General features: G+C 40.5%; 1 protein-coding gene across 4 annotated transcripts in view; it reads right to left on the bottom strand.

The window, feature by feature from the left end:
- Nucleotides 1–602: 602 nt before the first annotated feature.
- Nucleotides 603–27,741, bottom strand: part of OTOA (otoancorin) — a 41,524-nt gene continuing 14,385 nt past the window's right edge. For 3 of the 4 annotated variants that reach the window (XM_019281804.3, XM_019281800.3, XM_010392453.4), the window contains 16 exons: nucleotides 27,545–27,685; nucleotides 26,900–26,955; nucleotides 26,411–26,528; nucleotides 25,817–25,890; nucleotides 24,457–24,592; nucleotides 23,418–23,608; nucleotides 21,899–21,992; nucleotides 20,628–20,760; nucleotides 16,988–17,175; nucleotides 13,136–13,291; nucleotides 11,596–11,738; nucleotides 11,061–11,197; nucleotides 10,026–10,123; nucleotides 7,971–8,166; nucleotides 7,214–7,396; nucleotides 6,759–6,847 (listed from right to left, as the gene is read on the bottom strand). In XM_019281804.3, coding sequence (XP_019137349.1) covers nucleotides 7,257–7,396; nucleotides 7,971–8,166; nucleotides 10,026–10,123; nucleotides 11,061–11,197; nucleotides 11,596–11,738; nucleotides 13,136–13,291; nucleotides 16,988–17,175; nucleotides 20,628–20,760; nucleotides 21,899–21,992; nucleotides 23,418–23,608; nucleotides 24,457–24,592; nucleotides 25,817–25,890; nucleotides 26,411–26,528; nucleotides 26,900–26,955; nucleotides 27,545–27,685 — 2,001 coding nt within the window. In that variant the 3' untranslated portion in view covers nucleotides 6,759–6,847; nucleotides 7,214–7,256. Of the gene's footprint in view, nucleotides 6,211–6,757; nucleotides 6,848–7,213; nucleotides 7,397–7,970; nucleotides 8,167–10,025; nucleotides 10,124–11,060; nucleotides 11,198–11,595; nucleotides 11,739–13,135; nucleotides 13,292–16,987; nucleotides 17,176–20,627; nucleotides 20,761–21,898; nucleotides 21,993–23,417; nucleotides 23,609–24,456; nucleotides 24,593–25,816; nucleotides 25,891–26,410; nucleotides 26,529–26,899; nucleotides 26,956–27,544; nucleotides 27,686–27,741 lie in introns of those variants that run through there. The other variant, XM_019281805.3, reaches the window with a different exon arrangement.

Genomic DNA, 27,741 nt, shown 5'->3' with positions numbered 1-27,741 from the left:
AAGGACCCACAGTGTGACAAAACCAAATTTACTTATTTTCAGAGATTAGGAATCAAAGCCTGTCCTCTTACAACACTGTGTTTACAAGTACAGCAGTACAACTCCTTGACAAGCTCCATAGTATCTCTTATCACTTCCTAAGAGAAGAGGTTGTATGTTGCATGTTTTATAGATCTGAACTCTAACAGAATAATTATTTTTAAAATACTGAATAATTTTTGGCATCAAATAATGTTTGATGTAACCACCAGTGAGTTGCCTACTTGAGGACACGTTAAAAACCCAAATATAGTACTTGGAGAATTTGTACTGAAGACAAGAGCGTTTGGCAGAACTCCCCAGATCTGTGGTACCAACTGCAACAGGAGGGGAGAAAGGGCAAATTCATAAATACAACATTTGCAGCTGCAGTGCTGAGGCACTTCCATCACTGCACACACGTGTGAGGTCTGAAAACTCAGACATGTCTCAGAGCACTGGCTGGACCAGCCTGTTTGGCACAGGCTTGACTGAAATGTGGACATTTAATATGTCAGATCTCAACACTTCTGAAAGGATGAACAGTGAAATAAAAGTAGCTAATAAAAACACTGACAGATGCATATCTGGAATCTATTTTAATAGATACATTAAAGGCAGAGAGATGACATCCATTCTCTCCACTCCCTTCTCAGTTCATGCAGGATATATTCAGAACTTGTTTGTGATCTAAGTTGTTTTTTGTGACATCTGATTAAGTGTTAAAACATGTCAGGCCCCAATTAAAGATACCCTAGGGCAGTTTCAGCTTGTGCATCAAACCAATGTGGTTTTAACTATAGCAATGGCTATTCTATGATAAATCAATACAGTTCACTACCATATGCAAGGGTTAAAAGTTATTGAGGAAAGCAGTACCAAAAAATATTACGCTGCTGTATTTGTGACATATTAGCATTTTCCACTGTTTTCATGTTTCTCCTTCAGGACTTTACTTCTGGCTTCTCTCCTTTTCTCCTTGTCCCTCAAAGAGAAGATTACAGATATTAAGTGAGATATTGTTAAGTATTTGTAAGGCTAATTATACCAGCTAAAACATTAGAAGATAAATGCTATGCTGTTGCCAGCAAAGCAAGAAATCCATCAGTCAATTCCTCCATTTAATACTTCAGTGTTTAGTCACTTGGACTGTGAGTTCTGAACATGCCTGTGTTCCTGCATCATGAGGGCAAGAAAATCCTCTCATTAATCCGGATTGGGGAAGCAGACTGATGCTGAACAGAAAGGGGCAGGAAGAGACAGATGGACATTGGTTGCTTTCTACGCATTGCAGAAAAAATGTAATACATTTTGTGACTATCTATTTTTGGGTACAAATAAAGAACCAGATGTGAATTGTGATAAAAATATCCTATGGTACAAAACTCCTACGTGTCCTGATGCCAGGCAAGGTCTGGTGGGGTCTTTGAGGTAGTTGCATAATTTTTCTGTCTAAGGACTGATAGATATGGAAAAATAGTCTGATAATGGATCACAGTCTTAACTAAAATATGAAATTATGGATACCTGGATAGCACACAGGTCTGTTTTGCTTTCTGACAAGTTTGTTATTTATCTGCACTTTCAACAGCATTTTGTATAACAATGCACAAAATACTCTTTCTGAGGAGCAATTCCAGATGTTCTGGGGTACCAATAAAAGAAATTTAACTTACAGTGGAGTTTTTGTTTATTCTTTGCAGACCTGTCTTTTCTATCCAGTTTCCCTCCTGCCTTACTGGAGAAGGAAGTCAGATCCCTCACCTCCAACAGCACTGGAGTAAACAGTCCCCAAGGCTGTCCCACATCATATGGCATGGATGAGAATATTTTACTAATCAGGACTCTAATGTTCTTAGCTCTTCTTATCCCATGCCTACAGATCTTGCTTAAAAATACAAAACCAAAATACGCACACCAAAAAAACCCACAAATTCATCAAAAGCATTTAAACATTTTCCCTGAAATAAAGAGAGCCCATTGCTTAAAGTTGTGTACCAGCCTGGAATATCAGCCTTTTTTGAGAGAAGAAGGAAAAAAAAGAGGAAGAAATCACTTGAAATTTGATTTCTTTTCTAAGGAGGACAGTCTATGAGGGGGAACAAGGTACTGCAGCTGGATGACTGTTCCTCGACTGCCATGAGGAAATTGGCAGTGTCCCACTGGGAAGCAGCGTGTGGTATCTATAACCACAACACAGCACGAGCCAAAATACCAACAGTGCCCTATGGGCAGTTACCTGCTCAAGTGACACATTCCATGTGACTGTCGATTCCTTGCTTCTCTCTGAGTGTCATTTGAGCGAGCCAGGCCTCTCCCACAGCCCCAGGTTCGATGGGCTGGCACACCTCGAGCAATGTCTCACATCTGCTCCAAGGGGGACAGCCAGTGGGACTCTGACAAGGTCCCAGCCTAATATGACAGGGCTGCAATTTGTGTTACTGGAAAATAAAGGAGGGGGTGATGATCCCTAGGCACAGCAGTGAACTGGTAAACTGAATCTGCCTTAATACAGCACGTAATTGCCTCTGGAATATTTGAGCAGATTATACGGAGGCATAAAGGGCTGCTTAAAATTAAGGAAGGTTGCCTTTTTTTTTTTTCTGGTTTTTTCTTGTGGTTTTTTTGGGGTTTTTTTGGTTTTTTTGGCTAAACATATCTTTGGAGCCTCACACTGAGGAGCTGGTTAGCTCTGATGTGTGACAGATTGAGATCACTGGGACTCAAACATTCTGTGCACTGTACAAAACCTGACAACAGCCATAATGCCAGCTTTAACAGGGACGGTTTTCAGACACTGTGGATGGGTAGTTGTTTTCTTCCTTTCGGGGATTTAGAGATACCACAGACGTGGCACTTACCTCAGTACCAGGTCATAGGGATATTTTCTCTCCTGCTGATCCAGAACCAGTAGCCCTTTTCTCTTTTCTAAACACAATTCTGAACATAAATGTCTCAGGCACTGAAATAATAAGCCAACAAAAGTATTTCTTTCCATCTGTTAACTCCTGAAGACTCCTACATCCCATCACAGGAATGAAATGCCTCCTCTCACATACTGCTGGCCAGGGTCACCTGTCACAGGGCTCACAGCACTCAGAGGAGCCAGGCCTACACCAGAGTTGTGACTGTCAGCAGTTGGATGGTTGGATGCACATCCCACAGGATGCATGGCACTGCCCAGCAACCATCAGAGGAGTCACAAGTGGAGAGGACAGCTGCAGTTCTCACAATAAGCAGATAACAAAATTATTATCATGATATATATTCAACAGCAGATTTATGCATAAATCTGATTTTTTTTCATTCTCAAAGAACTAAAAAGAATGTAGGAGAAATTAAGCTTGGTTTAAACAAACATTACCCACATCTACAAGCAGCAACATTTCTCTAAGAATCAAATCTTTATACCACATTTCTCTCTAGTATATATTTCCCCAAAATCCTGATCATGCAAAAAGAAAGGGACTGTGACACATTTTTCCAATGAATGCATTCCAGTGAAAGTGATCACGTGCATGTTGTATGCAATACACATCTGCAGAAGGGACAGATGCCTGCTCTGAGGGGTTCTATGGTTTGTTTCACAGAAGTGAAGTGTCCCTGTTTCAGTTTCCTCTTAGCACTGGCAGTGTGCAGGATTGTGAATGGATGGCAGATCACACACACGGATTACATACCATGCATACTAGTGCTCTCCGTGCCTTTCTCCCCTTTCCATCTATTCTTCCCACAGAAATTCAGTTTCAACAGTTTTGATGGAGGTGTCCCATAAATCCCAGATTTTGTAGAATGGGCTTTTCCATCAGTGACCTTTACAAGAGTTATATTGGCAGGAGTAAAACTGCTTTTCTACAATACTTGCCATCCAAATGCTCACACCATCTCATGAAGCAAACAGGATTTGCAATCTCACCGTGAAACAAGTACAACATAAAGTCAGTGCTCCACATTTACACCTCCTACACTACTCTTCTAAGAAATAGATAAGTCCTTGACCAAACATAAATGCAATGCCAAAGTTCTTAACATAATTATTAATTTAATAAAATATATAAATAATCAAGCAGTTCAGCTATTTAAAAGCACTTAAACAGCACAGATGGCACAAAACAAAGAGCTCACTCCTGCTCCAATTAAAAGCTAAACTGTGACTCACATAATTGCAAACGGAATCACTCCCAGGTATATTGACAGAAGAAGATCACTTTCAGCTCATATAGATTTTTGAAGGGCTTGGTAGAGCTAAGTCACGTATCTGACCTAAGCAGCTGAACTGGAAATGCTGACTGTCTTCTTGACACGAAAACACTCTCCTGCAGCTTCAAAAGTGCACACAGAATTCAAGTCAGGCAATTTCTAGAAATCAAACAACCTTTTAGTACTTTCACATCTGAGCGAGGCAGAACTTTTAATGTGAAAACACAGATAAATCTTTATAATGCATTTGATCCACTGAAGTATTTTTTGGTTTTAGTGGACATTTGCATGTATTTGCTGGGATTAATAAAACAAATGTCTTCCTATTTAAATGTATGTCTCAATCTCCTGTTCACATGCAGAAAAGGAAATGCACCTGGAGAAGCTGGAATCTTACTGTGAGGATTAGAGAAAAAAGTGCCAGGCAGCTTGCAGCAATCATAATTCTTTGCTCATAAAATGCAGAACTAAAGCATGTAGTATTATCTGTAACATCATGTCACACTTGCCAGGGTTAGTTATAGACAAAGGCAGTTCCCAGAGCAGCAGATTGATGGAGGGGGAGAGGGAAAGGAGGGGGTGAGAAACGGCTCTCACTGCCTACTTTGCCAATAACAAAGCCCTGAAAATCAAGTTAGCCCCTGCTGCTGCAGGAATTACAGAATATATGGGACTGTGGTGGGAACTGTTACTCCCAACAGTAGCAACAGCTCACATTCACCTTCCCCAGCAGCAGCCAGGCTCTTCCCCCCCAGCTCTCCCTCCCATTCCTATTGCTTCCCCACCTGAGCAAAATTTCAATTCTCCTTTCAGGGCTGAGAAGCCAGATATAATGTTTGCCATAAAGAAATACAAATTATAGTTTGAAGGGCATTTACTACAGTACAGCCCTGAATGAAAAAGCTAAACTTTTCAATCTATGCATTGCCTTTTTTAGTCTAGAAAAAATAAGACTTTTGCAATGGCAAAATGGAAAACTCTGCCATGTGTTCATGGTCTAAAATAATGTTGAATGCCATAAAAATGTATGTTCACATGCAGAGGATTTTTAATATATTTTTCCCCCATTGTTTAAAATACTGAGGTGTGGCATGACAAGCTAATATTAGACCTGTAAGTCATATGCTGATAAAACACAGGAAAGTATCTATGGTTTATAATTATGAGAAATTCCTTATTCTAGGTCTTGTGGAAAAAACTGGATTGACAGTCCAGTAGTGTGTAGGCTCAGTGAACAGTTCCCCCTTAGTATTCCCAGGCATACACTTCAACCCCACCTGAAGTGAAAGGACTGTCTCTTGATGAACATAAGCAAGTTTCCATGGTGCATTTTGTCACATGAAATACTAATAGTATTGCCAATGCCCTCAGTGTCAACAGTTCTGTGTTGAATACAAACAGCCATGGGGAAACTACGTTTTGTAGAGGTGCTTAAATTTTAAGAGCCTGTTATCACTTCTTGTCTGAGCAGGATTTAAACCAGCAGCCCCAATACAAAGTTATTTTATTGCAACAGCAGTAACTTTTAGTGCAGTTTCTACTACACCACACAGAAGGATAGCCCCTCTCCAGGGAATGTGCATCTGAAGTAGAAGAAAACCCAAGAAATGGACACAACAGTGTGACCAAATTAGCCTGTGTAAAAAGCACTGGGTATCAGACAGCAGCCTCCAAATAACATTCCCCTGCTACCTGTCCCCCCTATAATTCAAGTTCCTCCCTAACACAAGATCCTATATTTCAGTGATTTTCTCATGAGACAGATAAGCCATTTCCAGTTTTTAAATTTGGACTATTTGGAGGGATACTGTGTTACTCGTTAGTGATGAAGCTATGGAAAGGAGACAGTTCTCATCATGATAGCAGATGAAGGTCTTGCTTGTAAGAATTTAACCACTGTGCACCCAGAAATCTCAGAGCCTCTTGATTCTACTGTTCATGCTGAGCTGACACTCTTTTATCTTTAGCATCTTTGTTGTAAGCTCCAGGACACTGAAAATCAAAGCAAAGAAAAATATTAAGTCCTTTGACATGCCTTGCTTTGCAATCCTAAAGACTTAAGCATTTAGTTTGCCTAATTGGAATCTAAACTTTAAGCCCGCCAGTGCTCTTCTTAAATGTTAGCCTGCCAAAATGTTAAAACCCAATGAAAGTTAATGGCAGTACTATACTAAATAGCATTTATCAAAGTGTTTGTGGAATAAAATCTTATATATAGCCTGGAATAGGCAAAACACAGAGAAAAACCAAGAACATGTTCCAAATAACAATGCAGTAATTGATTGGTGTTACATGGGGTTTTAAATATACCTTTGTTATGTTTGGCTTTACAATAAAGATAAGATAAAGTGTTTTCCCCTTGATTAGATTCAGAGATAGTCTAACCAAGGTAGAAGACACCTTTGTAATACAGAAAAATTATTCAAGAATAGTTATCTTTGTATTCAAAGCAGGAAGAGGGTCCCATAGTCCTCCTTCTCTGTTACAGGTGATCTGCACTTCTGTTATAAAGTTACCTCCAACTGAAAATATAACTTACCTCAAGCTTAACACCTGTGGGTTCAGAAAGGCAGGTGCAGTGTAAACACAGCACACAGCCAGATGCCAAAGCCGCTCAAACAAGGAGCACCTGGAAAGCAGAAGGCTTTATTGTCTTAGTGTCACGCTAAAGTTCAGCTCTAGAAGTCTTACCTACACCACCCCAAAGTGGTGCAGCAAATTCCAACAGTTGAATCCTAACTGCATTCAGCTCTCAAGAGATGTCACTTCCAGTTTAACATACACAGCTCCAAAGAGAAGCATTTCACAGGGAACAATGGACAAGAAGCCCAAGAACTCAGGTGATCTTTTCCCAGAAAACTCCTCCCTTTGGCAGACCTCCAGAAGGAACAGGTCACACCTGAGAGGGAGCTGGGCTAAGAGCATTTCCCAGGTGCTTCTGGGAAGGTCTGCTCTAATTTCAGCAAGGGCATCATAGCAATTTAGTTCCCCTTACCCCTATCTCAGCACTTCAGCTTCCCTCTCTCTCCTTCAACAGCTTATGTCTTGCTGGTGTCACTGGAAGCAACAGTATTTGCAGTCTGATAGGGGTAAGTTCTCAACATTGTCTTGACCATGTGCAAACTCTCCCACTGTAATACATCCTTAGACATTGCCAGTGTGACTTGCCCAGTGTAAACTGCAACATGCAGAAGTAAAAGGTTAAACCACTGAAGTATAGGTACTAACAGGCCTTAATTCCAAATAGGATGGGAATGGCAGGACAAACCATTCAACGGTCCTACAGTCTGGATAAAGATGCTAATCCACCCCAGTGCTACCTCCTTTCCCACTTGCAGCTCTGCAAACAACATTGTGCTGCACATAAAGGTTGTGACCTGAAGGTCCAGAGATGGAGACCCCTACCTTAAATTTCGGCAAAGAATATGGGAAGGAAGGAGAGGGAAAAGCTCGCTGTTTCAGACTACATTTTACACAAGCTAGTGCTTAGCACAGTGTAATGCTACTGGACAGCTGCTAATGCCATCTGACAGTCTTCCTCCATTACCTCTTGCTGTGGGTGAATCCAACATCCTCCTGGCTGTTTGTCTTGGTCAGGCATGTGATTTGAAGCATGACTTTAAGAGTTGGTTAGTAAATTCACTGCAACCCACCCTCAGAATAGAGGCCTGATCCTGGTGCATGCTGTGAGACCTCACACCCCACTGGTGTGTGCCCTTCCCCTAAGCAGGAGCGGGGAGAGCTCCACTCACCGCTGGGAGCCGGGGTTTGTCCCTCCTGGGGAGATGCTGCACTGCTGCTCTGTGTCCCTGGGCTGCCAGTTCTGGCTCCATCCAGTGCCAGCCCCAGGCTCTGGAGCTGGGATGCATCCAGATGCTGTCGCTGCGATCCCGTCACCATGGCGGCGTTCTCGGGGCCCAGGTTTGCTATTTGTTCTGGGGACAATGCCTGGGAGGAACAAAAGACAGAAAAATTCGTTTAGGCTGTCAATTATAGAAGGCAGGTAAGGAATCAGAAGTCAGCACTGCCTTGCATTTGGAATGAGGGACAGCAGCCTGCAACATTGTGTTGCTATAAAAGAGCTCAATAGAGCTTTAAAAAATCCTCTGTATTCATTTACTTCCCTGACCACTCATCTCTCTGTCACCTTTCTCTTTGATGCTGGGAGCTGACAGCTTGAGAAGCTTTCTATGCCAGCACTGTATTGGACACTTCTTCAGTATATTGTTGGAGTTTAATTTTCCAGCCATTTATTTTCTGATTTGTTCAAAGACTGATGGCATTGTGCATCCTCTTGTGTTTTCATTTATTTTCTCTTGCATCTGCTCCCAAGCAACCTCCCTTGAACTTACATTTGACCTTTCATTATAGTTAGCAGTAGAGCAATGAGATGAAAAGGCCTCATGCTTTAATCTCATTCTTCAATTTTTCTCTTTTAGATTGAAAATCTTCCCAGTTTGTTCATATTAAATTTAAAAATTAAACATGGCAGTCATAATCTTACAATAATTATCTTATATAACAAAGCAATTAACCAGTTTGTAAAGCCTGCATTATTGGGCAGGCTGGATTGCTTTAGTTCTAGTTAACATTCTGCAGTCACAAGCATTTTAACCCTCCTACATAACAAGCTTTTTTTCTTGCAACAATTCTGCATCCAGGTTCTACTTTGGAAAGACAAAATCACCCTTGCAAGTAGGTCAGATGATGGAGCAAACCCTTGCCCATTTTTCATTGTCTGCCAAATGGTGTGCTGGTTTAAACCGAGCAAACTCATGGAAATGCCTACAGGTCCAGACATTTTTGAATTGAGCATCTTCTTAACTCACTTGAAGTCCATAATACAATGTAATTTTTCATAAATCAAAATCTGAATAGTTTATACAGTTGCAAAATGAGGCCATAAAAAACCTGTGTAAAACCAAAACCTGCTTTGAATCTTTCAAATACAGAAAACTCTTCCAAAGTGGTACCCTGCTTTTTGTTAATTACTTTTTGTAGTCTCATTATTACTCTTACTAACAAAAATGTTGTTTGATAGAAATTCTACAAGATTATATAGAGCTGTTTTGCAAAGAAATATTTTCAGCAAGGACATTTTAGGTTTATCTGAACTGTCAGTGGTACTGTGCACAAACAGTTAGTGCTCAAGGAGATTTTCTCTTTTATGGGAGCTGACACAGTTAACTCTCTGTTTAGCTCATCTGTCCATAAGTACATTGCTTGCCTGAGCATCTGAAAGAGACCAGCCCAGGCAGAGTATTAATCTTGTCACGAAGTCAAAGAAAGTCCGGGGCAATGATCTCAGGATCCCTGTTCTAATTTCTGGTCCACATTCAGTACTGCTGTAATTAGATGTAATTCCTTTCTGATCTGTATGTGCCTGTACAATCTGTTTTTCAGAGCTAACTCAGGAGAATGGTGCCAGATTTTAGGTTAATAAAACAGCTCTTACACAGCAGAGAAATCTGTAGCTATTACAGCATCCTTGCAAATGTTAATAAACAGAGAAGACAACTCAAATCTGAATAAAATGTTGGAAGATACAGAGTCCATTCCCTGTTTTGTGATACTTGCTTTTTCTTTGGGATGCATTCTGAAGGATGAATAAAGCTTGCCTAGCATATTTCATGGGCATCACAAATACAGTGATACAGCTGAAAGTTAATGTTTCAGATCCTTGATGGTCTCTCACTTAACAGACCATAGAAAATCTTTTGCCAAAACCCAAAATCTATAAATCAGTGCTGCAGTTTATTCCTACTAGAGTAGAAATTTAGTAACTTCTTCAGTAATCAGGCTCTTACTTGGAAAATTTCAGGAGGTATATGTCTTACTGCTGATGGCTGGAAATATGGCATCAAGCTTTTATCAAAAGCTTTTAATTCATCCTCATTCAAACCACCTAAAAAAAAATCAAACAAAACTTTGTTAATGTTCTTTTTATTAGATTTCTTTTTAAGGTAATATAAACTTTAAGCATTTATAAAAAATATATAATCAATGGTTTATTCCAGGGCATTATAGAGAGATGATGGTTCTTTTTATGTTCTGTTTCTTTCATTATATTCCAGCATTACAAATCATCTGACCTTAACCATTGACATGTAATGTACTTTACCTGAGTTATTTTATCTTGGAAAAGAGAATTACAAGAACCTACAAAATCATAAGCAGTGTTACTAGGGAATGCTTGTTCACAGTCTCTTCTGATCCGAGGTTAGGGAGCATAATCATGCAATGGGAGTGACTTCTTCACCCCTTAGGTGGTTATGGTGGGGAATCATTGCCACAGGCATCGGGGATGCTAAAATATACGAGAGTTCAATGTGCAGTTAAATGATAACAGGGAAGCAAATCCAGGAACAAAACACGGGGTGACCTCTGGCTCAGGAAATCTCCGAGGCTGCAAGAGCACTCTGGAGAAGTATCCCTTCAGGCTAATCCTGCCCTTGTGCTCTTCCCGGGGCAGCCCATTCTTTCCAGGCAGGATGCTCGGGCAGCCAGAGCACAGCTCCTCCCAGTACAGCCTGGCTCACAAAGAGTGACTGGCTCTGGAATCCTGTTTGGTTTTGCCCTCCTTGATTTACCCTTTCCGACTTACAGGACCCAAGTAACTTCAGGCTGTGCTTCCCAAGGTCAGTTTTGACCATATTTACAGAACCTTACAGAGAATACCACTTCTCCTTAGTGCTTCTGAAATTGCTGAATGTCTGTGCCTGCAGGTGACTCCCCTCTGGAAGAAATGTCTTTTGCCAGTCTAGAAATCCCCAGCTCCGTGAACCCGTCTCTTAATAGCAATGCTTCACAACCATCACCATCTGGAGTAGTAGTTTTGTTACCTGCTATAGTACCAATTTCCTGTAAAATAGAGCCATTCCAGCTGGTAGCAGCACCAAACACGGACTCTGTCATCTTCTTAAACTGCCTCAGAACAGGGGTGCTACAAAACAACAGGCCAATTCTTGCAACTGCAGCACTGCAAAAGGCAACAAGGTCAACATTAGATGCTGCAATTACATGCAGTATAAATCGGCCTGGAATATACTTAGCCTGCTTTAAGAAGATTGTAAAACCTGTTTTCAATTTAAAATACACGTACATAAATTGCATACAAACATTTAAGGTTTTGAACAAAAACCTGGATTTCTCGATGCAATACTTAAATGGTGGCATATAAATGGCAGAGGAATACTATAAAACAACATGTTTTAAACTACTGTATGCTTTCCATAACAGTGACTGCTTTTCTAAAGGCATTTAAAATGCAAAAAGCTGTCCTTTAGGCTCTGAAAATCTAAACAGAACAAAAAAGGCATAATAAATTTTATCAATAGAGTTACTAATAAATATTTCATTAGGTATAAAATGCAGTACCTGAATTCAGCAGTCTTTATGGATTTGATTTCTGTGGAATTCAAAGCACAGAGGATTGCTCCTAGTCCAACTAAATCAAAACTTTTTAGTGTGCCGATGGTCTGGCCAGAGTCTTCTAGAAAACCTTGCAGAATAGCTCTTTCCTACAAAACCAGTAAGATAGCATACATGAAGAGGGTAAATATAATTTTGTTACTAGATGGTTAAAACCTTACCAGAAGCTATGGAGCATAAATATATATCCTGAGTGTCCCCAATGGATGGCCATGGCCTTCAGGAGGAGCACTGTCACCACCTATATGTGACACTAAACAGGGCACTGTTACCCAACCACTTGCTAAGTGCAACTGGTGTGAAAACACTGAGTATTTCTTCTGCCAGGTCACAAGGAAAGCCTTCACCAGAAGAAAAGGTGCTGGATTGCCTCACAGAATCAGTTAAAATCCTACAAGAAAATATAAAATACCTAAGAGGATCAGTATGTAATTTTTATTGTTTTTAATACTCAGGATGACTTGTCTTATTTAAGTGCCATATATCTATCAGTGGTGACTGTGTCTAGGATTAATTTTCAGATATGAATGGGATATTGGTACCAAAGTGCCTTTCCAAGCCAAAGTACTTTAGGATGGTGCTCATTCTAAACTAAGCCTTTAAAAACTGAGCCCAGCTCAAGCCTGTCACCAAGGCATCCTCCAAAGCCAGTGAAAGAAACAAGCATCTTCCAAGATTTCTTAATCTATCCACAAAGCTGAGCCTCAAATAACTAGCTTAACTAGCTGCCTAACTTTTAGACAACTGAAGTTCAGCAGGATGAATCTCTTTTAAATAGGTACTCTTACTGACAGTAGGAAACCTCAAAAGCAAACTGGTTTTGTATAAAGTCCTCCCAAGGGCTTCCTTCTTATGGTGCCCTTCAGAACATGAATCTATTAAACAGATTTGTGATATTCTGCCAGAACTGCCACCATGCCAGCATCTGTGAAGCCACAGAGCCCTGATGGTGTGGGCCACAAAGTCAGAAACATGCTGCCAATTGCATGTATAAATAAAATGTTTTAACTCTTATGATGAAAGTCCCATTGACATAACTAGACGTTATCCAAGGAAAGGAACATGAGAGGAGTATATCTGCCAAAAAAGAGCTTCTAGGGCAATGCTGGGGTTGGGACACACTACTTATTCTGTGATTGTCCTTAGGAAGGACTAGTACTCCTAGCAGTAGTGTCTGTTCCAGGGCCAGTGTGAGAGGAGCTGCTGCCCTCTTTCCACTGCTTGGTGGGCAAGTGCTAAAGAACACACTCAGCCCCACCCTAATTAACAGTGATTGATGTTGTCTTGGCCACTTCCCCAGGGAAGCCCCCAGCCAGGCAGACACCAGTGCTGACCTACCTGGCCACTTTCACTGGGGTCACAGCTGCAGAAAAGCAGCAGGGAGTAGTGTGGTGTTTCCTAGGCAATTCCAGGACTTCAGTCTCAAAGGGCGTGAATCCAGAGCCTTTCACCAGGACTGCATTCACTCACTCACTCACTCACTCACCTGGGTAAGAGTCCACTCTGTTTGCTGACTCAGAACAGAAACGGTGTCAATGGAGTGCAGATCCAGCTCTGTGATTTCCTGCTCAGTGAGTGCCAGAGCAATGCGGCCCAGGGAGATGATTTGGTAACTCCTCCAGTCTGGCAGCGACCCCCAAACCTTTAGAGGAGAGCATTAATAACTGTTAGATAATTATGATTCTTCCTCTATATACACACCATTCCCAAACCCCTTGGTTTAAAAGTCCTAAAACCTGAATATTCCTCTTTGCACACAAAAGGCAGAGCTAAGGTATTGTGAAGGTTTTTGAGGTTCTACACCAACAATGGTCAGTTCATCTAAAAATGCTGCAATTTTTACAGCTTGGACTTGTTGATGAGTCAGAACAGAACCTGCTGGAAGTGTGGCTGTAGGAGCAAAACCACTAAGAACAATAAAAATGGGAATCTGTGCCTAGATCCACACTGTTATACTGCCAAGAAAGCAGCACCTGGACTACCCAGGCCTCTACCCAGCTGCAATCGCTCCAGGGGACTGACTTCTAAGTTGCTTTTGTGACCAGTCACCCTGGCTCAGTCACTGACAAGGAAAGACAAAGTAGAGAATTGAGTAATACCAACAAAGAGCTGGTTCCTAAAGTTCCTACTCCTAGTTTGTGTTCATATAATGTTAAAATAAAAAATAATTTAGATGTGTTTGTACAGATAGAATTAAATCTGTAAAGCTTTGTAAAAAAACCCCAAAATATAAGAAGGGGCTCTTCTAAACCAGTACCAATGTATTTAAACTGACAACTTCCCCTGCTTTTGACTTTATGTGTGATAAAGTTACAGTGATTGAAAAGCTGTCACCAAGCAGCCCAAAGGAAATTTTGATATCAGGAAAAGTTCTGCCTGAATAAAGAATAATAGAAGTCCATCAAGAGCTGAATTTTCAGCGGCCAGGGCTGTCAATTACATTTAGTTGACAATGATAGAAGATGATAGACAGTGGTCAGTATCTCCCTGGATGTGGCCAATTGCCTTTCCAGAAAAAGACACTGGATTTTGGCTGGAGGAAGTGACTTGAACAAGACAGGCATCCATTTAAAAAAAGGCTCATTTTAAAGCTCTCATGAATTTCAGCTACTCTACTTTGTGTCAGTGAATACATGACAGGTTTCTAGTACAACACTGTGCTGCTAACTCCACTTAGAAAATTACAACTAAAAGCCCACGGCCGGGTGTCTGAGTCAGAAAAATATTTACTCCATTTTCAGGATAGCTACAATTTAAGTTTTGTTCAAAAAGTTAGAAAGGACAAAGCTAGTTGGGACTTGCTGAAGAGCATCTCTGTAGTTGCCTACTAAACAGTGTCTGCACCATCAGATAGACATGAAGCTGTACAACCTCCAGAAAATAAAGAAGTAGGGCTCAGGACTCTGGACCTCTGGAATTAAATACTCCTTACACAGAGCTGCAGGCTCTCTGCTGTTCATACCAATGTGCATATTCAGCACAGAGCAGCCTCAGAGCTGCCAGGCTGCTTTTCCCAGCTATGACCCTCGGGTTAAGGATTTGTTTAAGAGATGCATTGCTGGACTTGTACCTCCCAACTGAGTTTCCACCAGATCTTTTATGTTTGTTTTACAATGTCATAAAGGGTCTAAGTCTGGGAAACTTCAATCTTTTCCAAAGAAAATAGATAGTAAAAAGCATTAGCCCAATTTTAAAGCTTTTAATTCTCTAGCTTAACAGATACATTAAACACATGCAGGCAAAAATACGTCTGTTTCCTGATCTAGGCCATAAACTACAGAATTTGAAGTACTTCATAAATAGTATTATCTGACAGTGCTGGGTGAAATCTCAGGCAGAATGATATAAATAACACAACACATGAAACTGAAACACTCCTTTGTCCTCATTCACCTAGAGACTACAGATCCATACAGCTGTCACTGCTGCAGAGCTGGGAGACCTTCCACTTACACATGAGCTAAGCTTCTTACTTTCATTAAGACACAATCTGATAACCAGACCTTTTGAATTAGTTTGGAACAATGAGTAGTACAGGCTTAATAAAACCTTTAATCAAAGATGTTAATAACGTAACAGCATCTTATGCATATAGTTTCAAAAAGCTTTGCATGTCCTGTTTCATTTCTCGTGCTTTATGTTCAGTGTAGCACCACCTTGCATTTTGCAAATTAATATACAGGAAGTCTGTCTTTGTCTAGCAGAAATCTGTACAAACACTCACACAGAGAATAAACATACTGCCATTCAGTGCACTACCGATCTGTGTGTCTTTGAATATAGCCAAAAAAGTGAGTGTATCAACCTTGCTGGCAATTTCCCTACAACTGATACCACTCTGTAAGCACACCAGTATGTTGTTGCACTACTGTAAAGAATATTAGTTCCCACTATCCCAGGGGAGCACTGTTTTTATCTTCTTCTAGAATTACATTTTTTCCCCTTTTCCTACCCACCTGTGTCCATGCTGACAGAGGGAAGCTGTCTTGGGAAGAATACATTTGCTGCAGTTGTCCTCCTGCAACAAGGCAGCAGAGACACAACTGCAGAGAGTCACCATCTGCTTGCAGAAATCTGGGCAGTGCCACTGCTCTTCAAGCACCTGCAGTTCCACTGTTTTAAAAGCTGAGCTTCACTGCTAAAAAATGCACAGTTGGCCTTATTTACCCCAAATCCATGGTCAGCTCCACTACTGGCTGCAGCTGCTGGTTAAACAGATGCTGCCCAGGCCCATGTTGTTCCCTGCTCCCACTTTCCTCCAGAGGTCACAGCCCTCAGGTCTCCAAGCCTCTTGCACTCTCTACTACTTACAGCCAAGTGCAACTTGTAAATGCTTCCCAACCTCATTCTGTCAGAATTATCTGATGGGACCTAAAAAGGACTTTTAAATGTTGGATCATTTTGACAGAAAGGGATTACAGAGTAGGCATGCAGAGATGGGAGCAGAGAGCAGATAACCTCCAGCAGAAGCTGCTGACAGGAAGCTGAAGCCAGGCTGGGGCCAGTAACCTCTTCACCTTTGGGTTTTCTGCAACCAAAACAATTTGTCTTACTGCACCCTAAGGCTTTTCCTTGCTGAACCAAAACTATGTTTGGGAATTTGCCTATTCCCTGGCAGTGCAGGCAACCACAAAGCAGCAAGAGGAGGTCACCCCTAGGGAGAAGTGCAGTGGCAACAACAGGGATGGAGTGAGGTCTGACTTCTCTGCCAGCCCACACTGGCCCAGGCAGGGCCACTCAGAGCCCAGACCAGGTACAGATGCCCCAGACCCAGCCAGAGTGCTGACCTGCCCCCAGCACAGTCCTCTGACCGACTCTGCTCCTGGTAAAGACAAACTGTAGGTGATTTTTTTCCTCCCTAATATTTCCTACTGATGGATCTGTCCCTGCTTGCAACAAGAAGGTGGAAGAAGGAGCTTTTTTCAGCCAATAACTCCCTTTCAGTCAGTTTGGGTTTACCCCACTGTAAGCTCTATTTAGCATCGATGTAGACAGTTTAACATGCCAAGCTTAATTCTCAGCAGGGCAACCAACAGCCCCTAGTACTGCTTGCTGATTTTTCATTTATGAAAGGAAAGTGAGAAGCCAGCAGAAAAGCAATTCAAAAGTAAAAACACTTCACTTTTCCAGCTGCCAATAGCTCAGAACTACTTGCCTGTTGACTCTAAAGCAAGGGCAATAGTCTTCTATCACCACCTCACATTATTTTTCCAATAAACCATAGATATTCTTGTGGCAGTAGTGACATTGACATAGCACAGTTATTTTAGAACTGCATAGTTCAATAACACCAAATCAAATTACAGATTTAATTTTCCTTCACAGACAGGATAGTTACCTGCTTGGCTTTCTCCTTCAAGGCAGTCAGCTGGGAGCTGTTAAAACCTGAGACAGCCCCAAGAAGTTCCACATTTTTGTCAAAAGTCCCTGGGTCCATGCACTCCAGTTCTTGAACTGACCAAAAGACATTTGCTTCTGCTAATTTAATTATTTCATTTGAAGAAGGAGCTCTGGCTCCCAGGCAATCTGAAAAAAGTCAAAAGAGTTTTCATCAAAGAGACAACAAACTAAATCAAAGCAATATTGATATTTAAGAGAGCAACAGGCTATGAAAATTAACTACAGCTGATGTGATATTGATAAATTAATTATTTTGTAATTAAATAATTTAAAAAATATTTATATTGTTCACGTCCTGGATATAAAACCAGAATTTGCCTAATTTGCAAGACATTGGTTATTTTCTTTGTACTCCAAAGGCAGTGCATGCTGGACAAGAGCAGACATACATTTCAGAACAGTTACAATGCAAGATGCCATAATAAAACGAAAATATGGATCTGTGCAATAAGAACAACCAGTATCTTGCAAGTTTCATTCAAGTCTAATTCTCTAAAGGCATCAAAACCCAGGCAAGAGCTCGTTCTGAGGTAAAGCCACCATTTGCTGGGAGCCTTGATTCAATAAGAGTGAAATGCAAATGTTTGGGATGACCCTGGTGGAAGTTCACCAAAAAGAGCTTCAGCTGAATAAACGCCACGTTCAAATAGCAAATTCAACTCAACAGGAAAGTAACAGACATGAGAGGTCCTTGCACTCTGAAATGCCCTGATAGAGATATGTCTTGTAAGACTTGCCTGACATTTAAACAAGGTGAAGAGAGGAGCTGGATGTGTCAGAGAAGCACGGTGCTTGTTCTTTATGTCAAGCCTGTTGTTAAAATGTCAGGATCTAGAGAGGGCTGTTCACTTACCACAGAACCGTTTGGACAGACAAACTGCCTTTAAAGATCTTATTTACAGTCAGCTTCCAGCCCTATGCATTATCCAACCAGACAGTTTCCATTGTGTGTTTTAACAAATCCTAGTCTTTGTTGGCATAATCTACCTCTAATGTTGATGGAAAGCAGAAATTAGAATCCTAATGTGGTTGTTTACTGCTCCCTCTCCTGTCACTAATTTAGGAAAACCTTATTAAATAATTATCTAAACCAAATAATCCCTACATGTCTTCAGATACGGTCATTACCAGTAAAAAGCATGGATTTCACAGATGCTGTGCCTCAGCTAAGCTCCCCCAGATAAATAAATTAAAGTGAGGATGTACAAAGTAGATTTGTACTTTGAAAGGAGGCAGAGGAGGGATTTATTTGCATCAAAGGAAGCTGCAGTAGTGGGTAGAACACTGAAAAGATTGAATCTGTTGAGCAAACGAAAATGCTGTTCAGCTTCCACTGTACCAGCTGATGTTCTGCTCTCCCTTTACCTCCCTCTTGTGAAGCTGCATTGTTTCCCTTTCCCCTGCTGCAGAAGGTCAGCTTTTCTCATGTAAATACTGCCCATCCAGACACAGTGCAGCTCCCTTCCCCAAGTCATGAAAACCTAAGACTTTGTGTCCTTGAAAAAAACCCATTGATTTTATTATTTTTAACACACCAGATACACTGGTGCGATTACACAGGGAAATACTAATTAGATTTTTGATGTGATGCCCCTTTGCTCTTCCTTTTGCTATACATGTAGTTTGATGAAAAACATATATACACATTATAGCATCTCAGTGCTATATACTCAGTGAGAAACCCGAGTTCTTTCTCCAGCACTGCCACTGCTCTGTGGTAGCATCTCAGACACACAGTTCCCAAGTCTTGCTTTTCACGTTCCATCTTGCCTGAAGCACCTTAAAACCTTTGTTTTTAATCTTGATATAGACACAGATGTAAGAACTCTGTCACTGGTAATTGCTACTGTTATTAATATTAGCTCACAACTGTGAGAAATGCAAAATAGCATTGGTGGCATGAAAAGCATCAATGTCATTCTGGAGTAATTTTCGTAATACCCAATTTTTTAGTGATTTACAAATCAGTAATTAAACCTCATTCCTTATTGAAACCACTGTGTGAATTTGATGGAGCTGATGAGATTATGTTTGGTAACAGAAGCTCAGTACCATGTTTGGACTGCAGAAGCATTTCCTAGAGTAGCACAAACAATCCCTCAACTTCCCACCTCCCACACTTTCCCCCAGCTGAGCTCATGCACCCCAAGTGAAGACTGAGGAGCCTCCACAGCCTTAGAGCCAAGTTATCCTTTGACAAAGACCATCAGCTTTGCTGGCAGGTTTGTATTGGTCTTGCAATGCAGATGAGAGAGCTCTGCAATCGAACTGGACATGAGCTGGGGTGATTAGAGAAGTCTTTGGGATTCATGTAGATCCAAAGGCTTAAAAAAGCACACATAAGGACACAAGCAGACTGAAATACCTGCTGCTGAACCTTTGGTCCTGTGGCCCATGTCTAAAGAAATATGGCTTATGATCTGCTGATTTACTTGTTGAAGGAAGAATGAATTTCATGCATACAGGTGAACTAACACCCTGCTATTTCACCAGCTTGATCCTGCTTTTTTTAGAGCCTGATGATTGTGTAATGACTCCTCTGATCAAATTAGGTCATGTTTTGTTTCAGGCTATGAAAAAACACAAGTCTTAGAACTCCTTCCACCTCTCTCTGTCTATGAATACAGCATTGTAAGAGGCAAATTCATTCCCAGAGACACATAGTCATCATTCAGCCTTCCTGCTATACAAGCACTTGGATTTCCATCATGGCCCAGGGCTTGCTGAGAGCTTGAATCTCTATTCTGCTAGGCAGAAAACCAGTGGGGGGATTTTCAAAGATAAAGGCAGACAATATCAAACTCCTTGAATTTGTTTGGGTCTAAATTCCCATTGGTGCTTTCAAAAGCTTTCCCCACAGCAGGATTGTTTTCCATGGCACAGGATGGTACAGCTTACAAATTCTGCCTGGGTGAATTTCAGATAAGAGAAAGAATAGTTACTATAATAATCAAACATAGTCAAAGTATGTACCTTATAGAAAGAAAATGATCCATTCCTCACCAGAGATTCTAATAGATTCATTTGGTTGCTAATTAAAATACCTTTTAGACGATTACAAACTTTGTCCATTTGGACGGAAAAAACACAGTGCCACCACTGTCAGATTTAAGAACAGATCAGTCACCATATGCTCATGTCTGGCAAAGGATTAACTATGTGCAATCTTTTGGCACGAGGGTAACTTGTCACCTTCACAGGTTTTTAGTTCAAGGGGTTTCAATTAGATTACAAAGTAAAAATAAACAAAACATTAAAAATAAACAAACCCCTCTAATTCACATCATTCATCGTTTTCCTTTGTGCACTCAGAAACATTTCAGGAAATGCTTAATTATGCAATCCTGTAATAAAAGTGTTTCAGCAATTAGTCAGTGCATCATACAACTCTGATGAGCAGCAGAATGAAGACTCCCAACTGGTTTTTGCCAGAAGTCTTTAAGTTGCTCAATACTTCACTATTATTGTCTGGCTTCTCAGAATGCATTCGATGACAAAGTGAGACAAAGTCTGTTTGAATTGCACCATCACAGCCCCAAATGGCAGCACTTTGAAGAGGCCCCAGGTGCAATACTGACCAGCTCTGCTGAGAGACAGGCGGATGCTGCCAGTGCTGTTGGAGACTGACTCGAACACAACTGATAGAAGAAGCTCTTCAGCTGAAGAAACTGGTCCAATTGTCTTTGCTATTTGTAAGATGATATCTGGGAACTTCAGAAGGAAAGAATAAATAAGACTTCTCTCTCCCTTTCAAAACAAACCAATTTGTGGAGAAAGACTTGTGCAGCCCTTAGCAAAGCAGGGGTTAGTAACAGCTCAGCCTCGTCCCATTGTGCAGACGTTTCAGAAAAGAGTAATTGGCTGCTACTGAAAGGTCATCAGCACACGTTTGAGGGGGAAAATATTAGGAACAAAGCAAATTCTGAGTGATTCTCCCTCCTGTATGCCCTCTCAGCTTCTGGCAACACCTGAGCACTGCCTGATTGGCATCTGTGTCCAGACACTGCCAATGGAGGAGCAATGAGTTCCACCATTTTAATACGGGCTTTATCTCGCTTGTCTTAAATTTGCCAGGTAAGTATAAGAACTGAGGATAGGGACCCAATTAAATTATGAGAAATAACTTTGACCTGTTTGCCTTCTTAAAGCTTTTTTGACCTCTCTCCTCCACCCTGCCAGACACCTTACTTTCCTTTGAAGAGTCCTTACTTTCCTTTGAAGAGTCCTATTCTATCTGGTCAATTATAAGCATTATCTCCAGTGGAAAAGCTGCTGTGTTCACATATTTCTGCTGAAAAATGAATCTCTCATCCAGTATGGTTTACTCCTATGCATTAAAAAATTAAGATTATATGAACTAAAGAGGGCAAGGAAACTACAAAGTGCAATGCTGAGGCCATCAAATATCGTTACTTGTACTATGTTGGCCCCAGGGCAAAGGGCCACATGAGTAAATGCTAATTTGATCAGTATGATCCCATTAATAACAGGATAAGAAACACAACTTTTATGATTGGAAGGCAGGGGGATGGAGTAAAGAGCACTGCAAGGTGTAAAGTACTAAAAATAAGTCTGTGTCACTATAAATGTCCCTTTTTTTTCCTATGTGACAATGTATAATTGTCATTGTACACATGCAAATAATTGCTTATAGTAACATTACTCTCAAGAAAAAAATCTCATTTGATGGAATCAAGCATATGTGAAATATTAACACAAGGTTCCTTGACAAAAGAATTATTTACCTAGTTTAGCATTCAGGTTACATAATTTAGACTGCATTATGACATTCACAAATCCAAGTTCTAAAATACCTGTTATAAATTTTAAATTTTTTAAAAAAGCATACCTTTTCAGCAAGGACATTTAATTCCTCTTTTGACAGCAGAGCTATGAATGGTCCAACATCTAATGTTGTTTCTGCTGTCCAGTTGTTTGAGGAGCTGAAAAAAATATTTTGAAAAATTATATTAATAAAGAATGTTACAATAAAAGTAATACTAAAACTTCAGTGTTTTTATAATACTTTATCATACAGGAAACACAGACAGTTCTATGCCAATGTGATGATTGATTGTTACTAGCATCAGATTGTATTTTCTTATCTCTCTGGGCATAGGGCATCAGTGGAACTTGCAATATAATCAGAAAAACCCTTCAAATATGGTGGTGATGGAGCTCTCCCTCAATAGTCAAGTGTTCTTAGCATTACAGTGTTTGAACAAAGAGAAATCATTCTTTCTTTGAAAGAAAACTTACTATTTTCTGTCAGTTCATATTGCAATAGTAGTCTGCAAAATGGTTATCAAAAGAGAAGTAAAAACATCATCCAAATCTGACAAATGTTAGTCAGCCCATTTGGTGGGTGACTTAATAAAACACTTGGATAAGTAACTTTAAGCCTGACAGAGCCTACAGAAGAGGGTAGCAACTAATATGGTACTAGTTCTTGTTCCCACAAACAACTTTATTTGCTTTGTTGCTCCACTATGAGGACGTTTAAATATTTTCAAAATTAAATAATATAAAATAAAGTAAAATCTTATTTAGCACCATGTGCCACGATTCAATAAAACCGATCTGCATCAAGATCAATGCAGGGCTGGGATCTGGTGGAAAATACAGTTATCCTATCACAGAAAAATGCTGACTAGCAGGAGGCTGAACAGCATCTAACGTGATTAGGTGGATCAAGTGGCGGACTTTGGGGTGAAGGGGTGGTTAGAAACTGTGCATCCAGTCTCCCTTTTCAAATGCAGGTAGTTCTGAGGGACAATGCAAGAGAGAAACAGTCTATTCTTGTCAGACAGAGGATGGCTTTGTTCTTTGCCTGGCTGATACTGGTGAGGTTCCAGTCGCTCGCCTAATCTGAGACCTTAGTGACACCCAACAGGCTGCCAACTCTGCTGCTTCAGCTGCTTGAGCTTTATATCCCTCTTCTTCTCTGCTCTCTCCTATGGTGAGAGGTGCTTGCAGTCTTCTTTCTTTGTCTTCTCACACCAGCACACCGAGTATCCCACTTCCATTTTCCCATTCTTTGCATTCCTGTGCCATTCTCTGCCTGTAACCCCCTTCTCTTGCCAGGCCAGCAAGTCTATTTGCCTGCCCCCCTCAAACATTACACTTTCTCTCCTTTTCCTCTGGGACTTAAGTCATGCAGGGTGTCCCTGGGGTTGTATTTTGTTCCACAGTTATCACATTACACCCAAGAACAGAAATGTCATTCTAGTGGACAAGGCCTCGAGCCTGGCCAGTGACAGAAGCTGCTTTGTGCTGTTTTCACTGCAGCTCATCTGGGCAAAGCAAATGCTTGGTATTTGCATGGTGTAACCACCAGCATGACCCAGGTGGTGTATCCAATACCTTACCCATATAACTGAAGGAGTTTGTATTTAATTTCAGTCTTCTGCTCATGGCTGAGCTCTTGGCAAAGTTTGAATTGATGTAGGGCTGCTGCCATTGCCTTCAGGGACATTCTGCCATGTAGAAAGGCTGCAGGTAAGTAGCAGATTAGATTTCCAAGGAGGTCAACATCATATTCATCAGCAATGGAGCTGTTCTGAAACAAGAAGCATTTGCCCTGTTGGCAGAGCTAACCTTGGCTCTTGCCCTGTATCACTCAGCTGCATCACAGCTCATTTAAGCCCTAAGGAATAAAGACAAAACAGTTTGCACTGGCAACTTAATCTACAATTTCTGCTGAGACTGCCTTATATTTTTTGTTTTACCAATCCAGCTGGTGATATTTCATAAGCACTTCTCAGAGCTTTCCGTATTCTTTATTCCATACTGAATCACACAGAAAGAATGTGAGGACCCAGCACCTGCAGAAGCGGTGCAGTTCTGTCTGGCAGCACAGCCCTCACCCGGCCCCTTGCAGCAGAGGGGCCCCAAGCTCTTGTTGTTAGAAGGCTGAGCTCTGAGGGGTTTCTCAAGCAGCTGCCAAAACACTGGGGATTATACAGCTGGTAGCGTGTAAGGACAGGAATAGCCACAGCTACATCAAAGAACTAGTTTCCCCTAAAAACTGGTGAGTGCTGCAGCTCCCAGACAGCAGAAGTCACTAAATCCTCCTGGTACCACCACCTCTCTCATGGAGCTCCCTGTGCCACAGCAGCTCTGCTTGGACTGGCACTGCTTGGAGCCAGGGGAGCAGCTCAAGATGCAGACTGGTCAGCTCCAGGCTGTCCTGGCCAGCAACGACAATTCATGAGAACACTTTGTAACATGCATGGAATCAAGGAAAATTGTTAAGGAAGGTTTCCTTAAGCAGCAAACAATAAAGTTGAACCAGTACATAAACCCCCCAAAGAATACAGATGGACAGGTGAAGAACTCGGGTAGGTGGTGACTCTCTCCACCTCCACGGTGTCTCCTCCTCTGCTGAGCCCTCCCAGCCATACCCACCAAGCACTCCTGCACTTTTTGCAGGACAGCATCCCTTTTGTGATGGCTTGGATTCAGAAGATCCATTCCTGCCTTCCCCAGACGTTCAAGGAAAGGGACGCACAAAGGGCCTGTAACGTACTCCAGGTACTCAGAACTGCAGAAAGAATTCAAACAAACAGTCTCAGAATGCAAACCTGACCTTCATACACCCACAGCCATACCCATAAACATCTGTGATGACAGAAACATTTAGAGACAAGGCTGGACTTGAAAAATCATAAACCAGACAGCCCAGAAAAATTGCAATTATTCCTCACCTTACTTCAACATCCATCTTCTTCCAGTTCATCAGGACATGAACTGAACTCCAAAAAATGGCTAAGAATTATAAATAGCTGCAAGTGGATGAAAGAGCTCTGAGATGCTTTAACACCATATAAAACAAGACTGTCTACAGTTCAGAAACTTTTCCCCTTTCTCTGTTTCATTAGGAATAATTCTCTGATGAAGATGTGGTGGGTGGCCTAAGGACCACAAGCACTTTTAGAGTAGGTTTCCTTTTTATCAAAGTTCCAAAAATCCTGCCAAAGTAAACAAAATTATGCTCATCTCCACACAGAGTGGCAGACAACCTTTGCAAATAAAGCCACAGCCCACATCTGCACTTGCCTTGCCAGGGTCTGTAGACAACAGCACCAGTGACTTCTGATGGCCCTGAACAAGCAACATGCAATTGTTGCCAAATAAGTGGGTGCTGCAGCTTGTAGGGAGCTTTGCATTAAAGTCTTTCTATTACTATTTCATAGTTGTTAAATAGAATAGAGCCTTTTCAAACTGAATACTTTTCTTACTTTTTCAATTAAAAATTATTTCACAAAAAGAATGGTTCTCAGTCCCTTTTATCACCTTAGGCACATAGACAGAAAAAGAAAGGAAGGAATTAACAAGTTCTACAATTCAGGAGTTCTTATCAATATGCAAGGTTTTCTTCTAAGAAAGAAAGCTGTCACTGAAAAGTTTTGCTAACTTACACAAATGTCTTAAAACACACTGAAATGTTTTTAACCATACAGAGCAATATGCTTCAGCAGCACTCAGTGGTTTTGTCTTATATATCCACTCTCCAAAAAAACCCTAAACAAATAAGCAAACCTAAACGAAATAAGCCCACCTAAAGGGGAAAAAAACCCCTCAATTGTGACAAAAATGTGCTGTACTAGACACAAAGTATGACCAACTTTCACTTGAGACAAACTTTGCCTACACACAGTGACCATTCTTGATAAATTACCATTTGTTTGATTCATCAGTTTTCTTAGGACTGAAGGGATTATTTAAAAAGTGCTCAGAAGTTAAGATGGACTAAGATATAACTCACGGAAGTGCCAGTAAGAGGAAGGGAGGAATAGATGCATTGGAGACTTTCCAAAACTTCCAAGCTAAACAATTAACCTAAAAGCAACAAAAATTTAGGATCTTAAACCTCTGTCAATTTTAAAGAAAGGAAAAAAATAAAAAGGCTTGTTATTGCAGCATATAAATTAGCATATATAAGACTGTGCATATTATCTTCAGAGAACATTTTTATCTGGCTTTTTTTAGTTTTCTTTTTGTAGACATCAGAGATGAAACATCCTCTATTTGGGAACATGAGACTGTTTGTATGTTTTCAAAACTTCTGTGTATTTCCAAACAGATTACTCAGGAATTAACAAGTCAGAAGGGCTGTAGGAATTTCTTGCAATTTTTAAGTGACAAATGAAATTTTCAAACTGAAGTATGATAACAGACAAATTCACACATAAAAGATTTAAATAAAATATGCTAACAGACAAGCTGAGACATACAGGATTCTGAAAAAAAAAACAAACAAAAAACCAAAGACAAAACAGAATGAACCAAATTCTAATTTACCTAATTTGGATATTGGGTAGGATGTTTTTGTACATAAAGTCTTTTTTTTTGGTTTTACCTGATATGGAGAAAGCAGATGAAGATTAATTTCAAAGAATTTAAAATTGTTTAAAAACGTATCTGTGTCCATACTTTCAATGAGCTGACAAGTTACTCCTTTCACAAGCTGTCCTGTGCTGATAGGAAAAGAAAATGTCAATCTTTTGAATATTTAAGAAGGATCTAGTCCTTACTTCCCACGGCCCCATCCTAAAACAGTTTCTTCACCTCTCTTTCTCATTTCTTATAATTAAAAGGCTCTTGAAAGTAAAAATGCAAAGAAATTGAAAAATATCAACTAAGCCTTAAAACACCCAAACCTCTGCAATGCTTTGATCCTGATTTTGGTTTTGAAGACCCTTTTTAGTGAGGGGGTGAATTATCCTGTGGTATCCAGGAATGAACAAACATAAAATAATACAAAACAACTACATATTGTTTACCTCAAAGTTGCTCTCATCATAAAACTAGTCTCTAAACCCCATTTCAAAAGAGATATAATCCATACCTTAGAAGGTCAACAGGATAGTTTTCCTTAGACAGTAATTCATACAGATACAAAGCCTGAAATTAAACCACCATAATTAAAGTTAACTTCCGTTAATCCACTTGTAAGACACAGTGACTACTGCAAGGTTTTTGTACTCTCAGCTCTCTTGTTTCCTCTAAAGGTACTTCTAGGGTCCAGTTTGAGCAACCACAAGGTTTGGCATCCAGTGCTGAATTTTTTTTTCACAAGACAAGACATCACTGAGTGGCATTATGGGATGTTGTTAAACCTGTACATGGCCCACAGCCACTGAAAAACTTTGGGCTGGAGGGATGTCTGGAGATCATCTGATCCAACCTTTCATCTCTCTGGACAGAGTCAAAGATTTTTACATGGAAATGTCTAATATGCAGCACTGGAAAGAGAAAATTTACATGGCAGAAACCTGGGAACTTAAATTCAGCATATTAATGCTTCCTTTTACAGCATTGTCTCATAATGCTGCCTGGGCTCTAAATGCCCTTTGGTGTTTATGTTGAGATGTAATTGGGGCAGTTCCTTCCTGTTACCTGTGTTCCTTGAACACAAATACATTACACCACTTTTCTAATTCTTCCCTCACACTAAATTGCAGTGGTTTGGGAACTGCATAATAATTTTTACCTGGCTGCTTCTTAGTTCTTTTTCTTTCAGCATTGAGGAATTATATCCAGTCTGCTTCCATAAACCAGAAAGAGAGACTTCTTTAAAGAAAGCTCCTTGTATATCTTTGACTGATGAAGAAAAATCTCCAGATGCAGCTATCTAAAAAGAGGAACACAGAAATACATGGCATTTCAGAATTGATGCTTAGATTTACA

The sequence above is a fragment of the Corvus cornix genome, chromosome 14 (genome assembly GCF_000738735.6).
Source record: "Corvus cornix cornix isolate S_Up_H32 chromosome 14, ASM73873v5, whole genome shotgun sequence".
Taxonomy (NCBI): Eukaryota; Metazoa; Chordata; class Aves; order Passeriformes; family Corvidae; genus Corvus; species Corvus cornix.
Note: the sequence above shows the minus strand (reverse complement) of the source record. Positions and strands in the feature narration are given on the sequence as shown.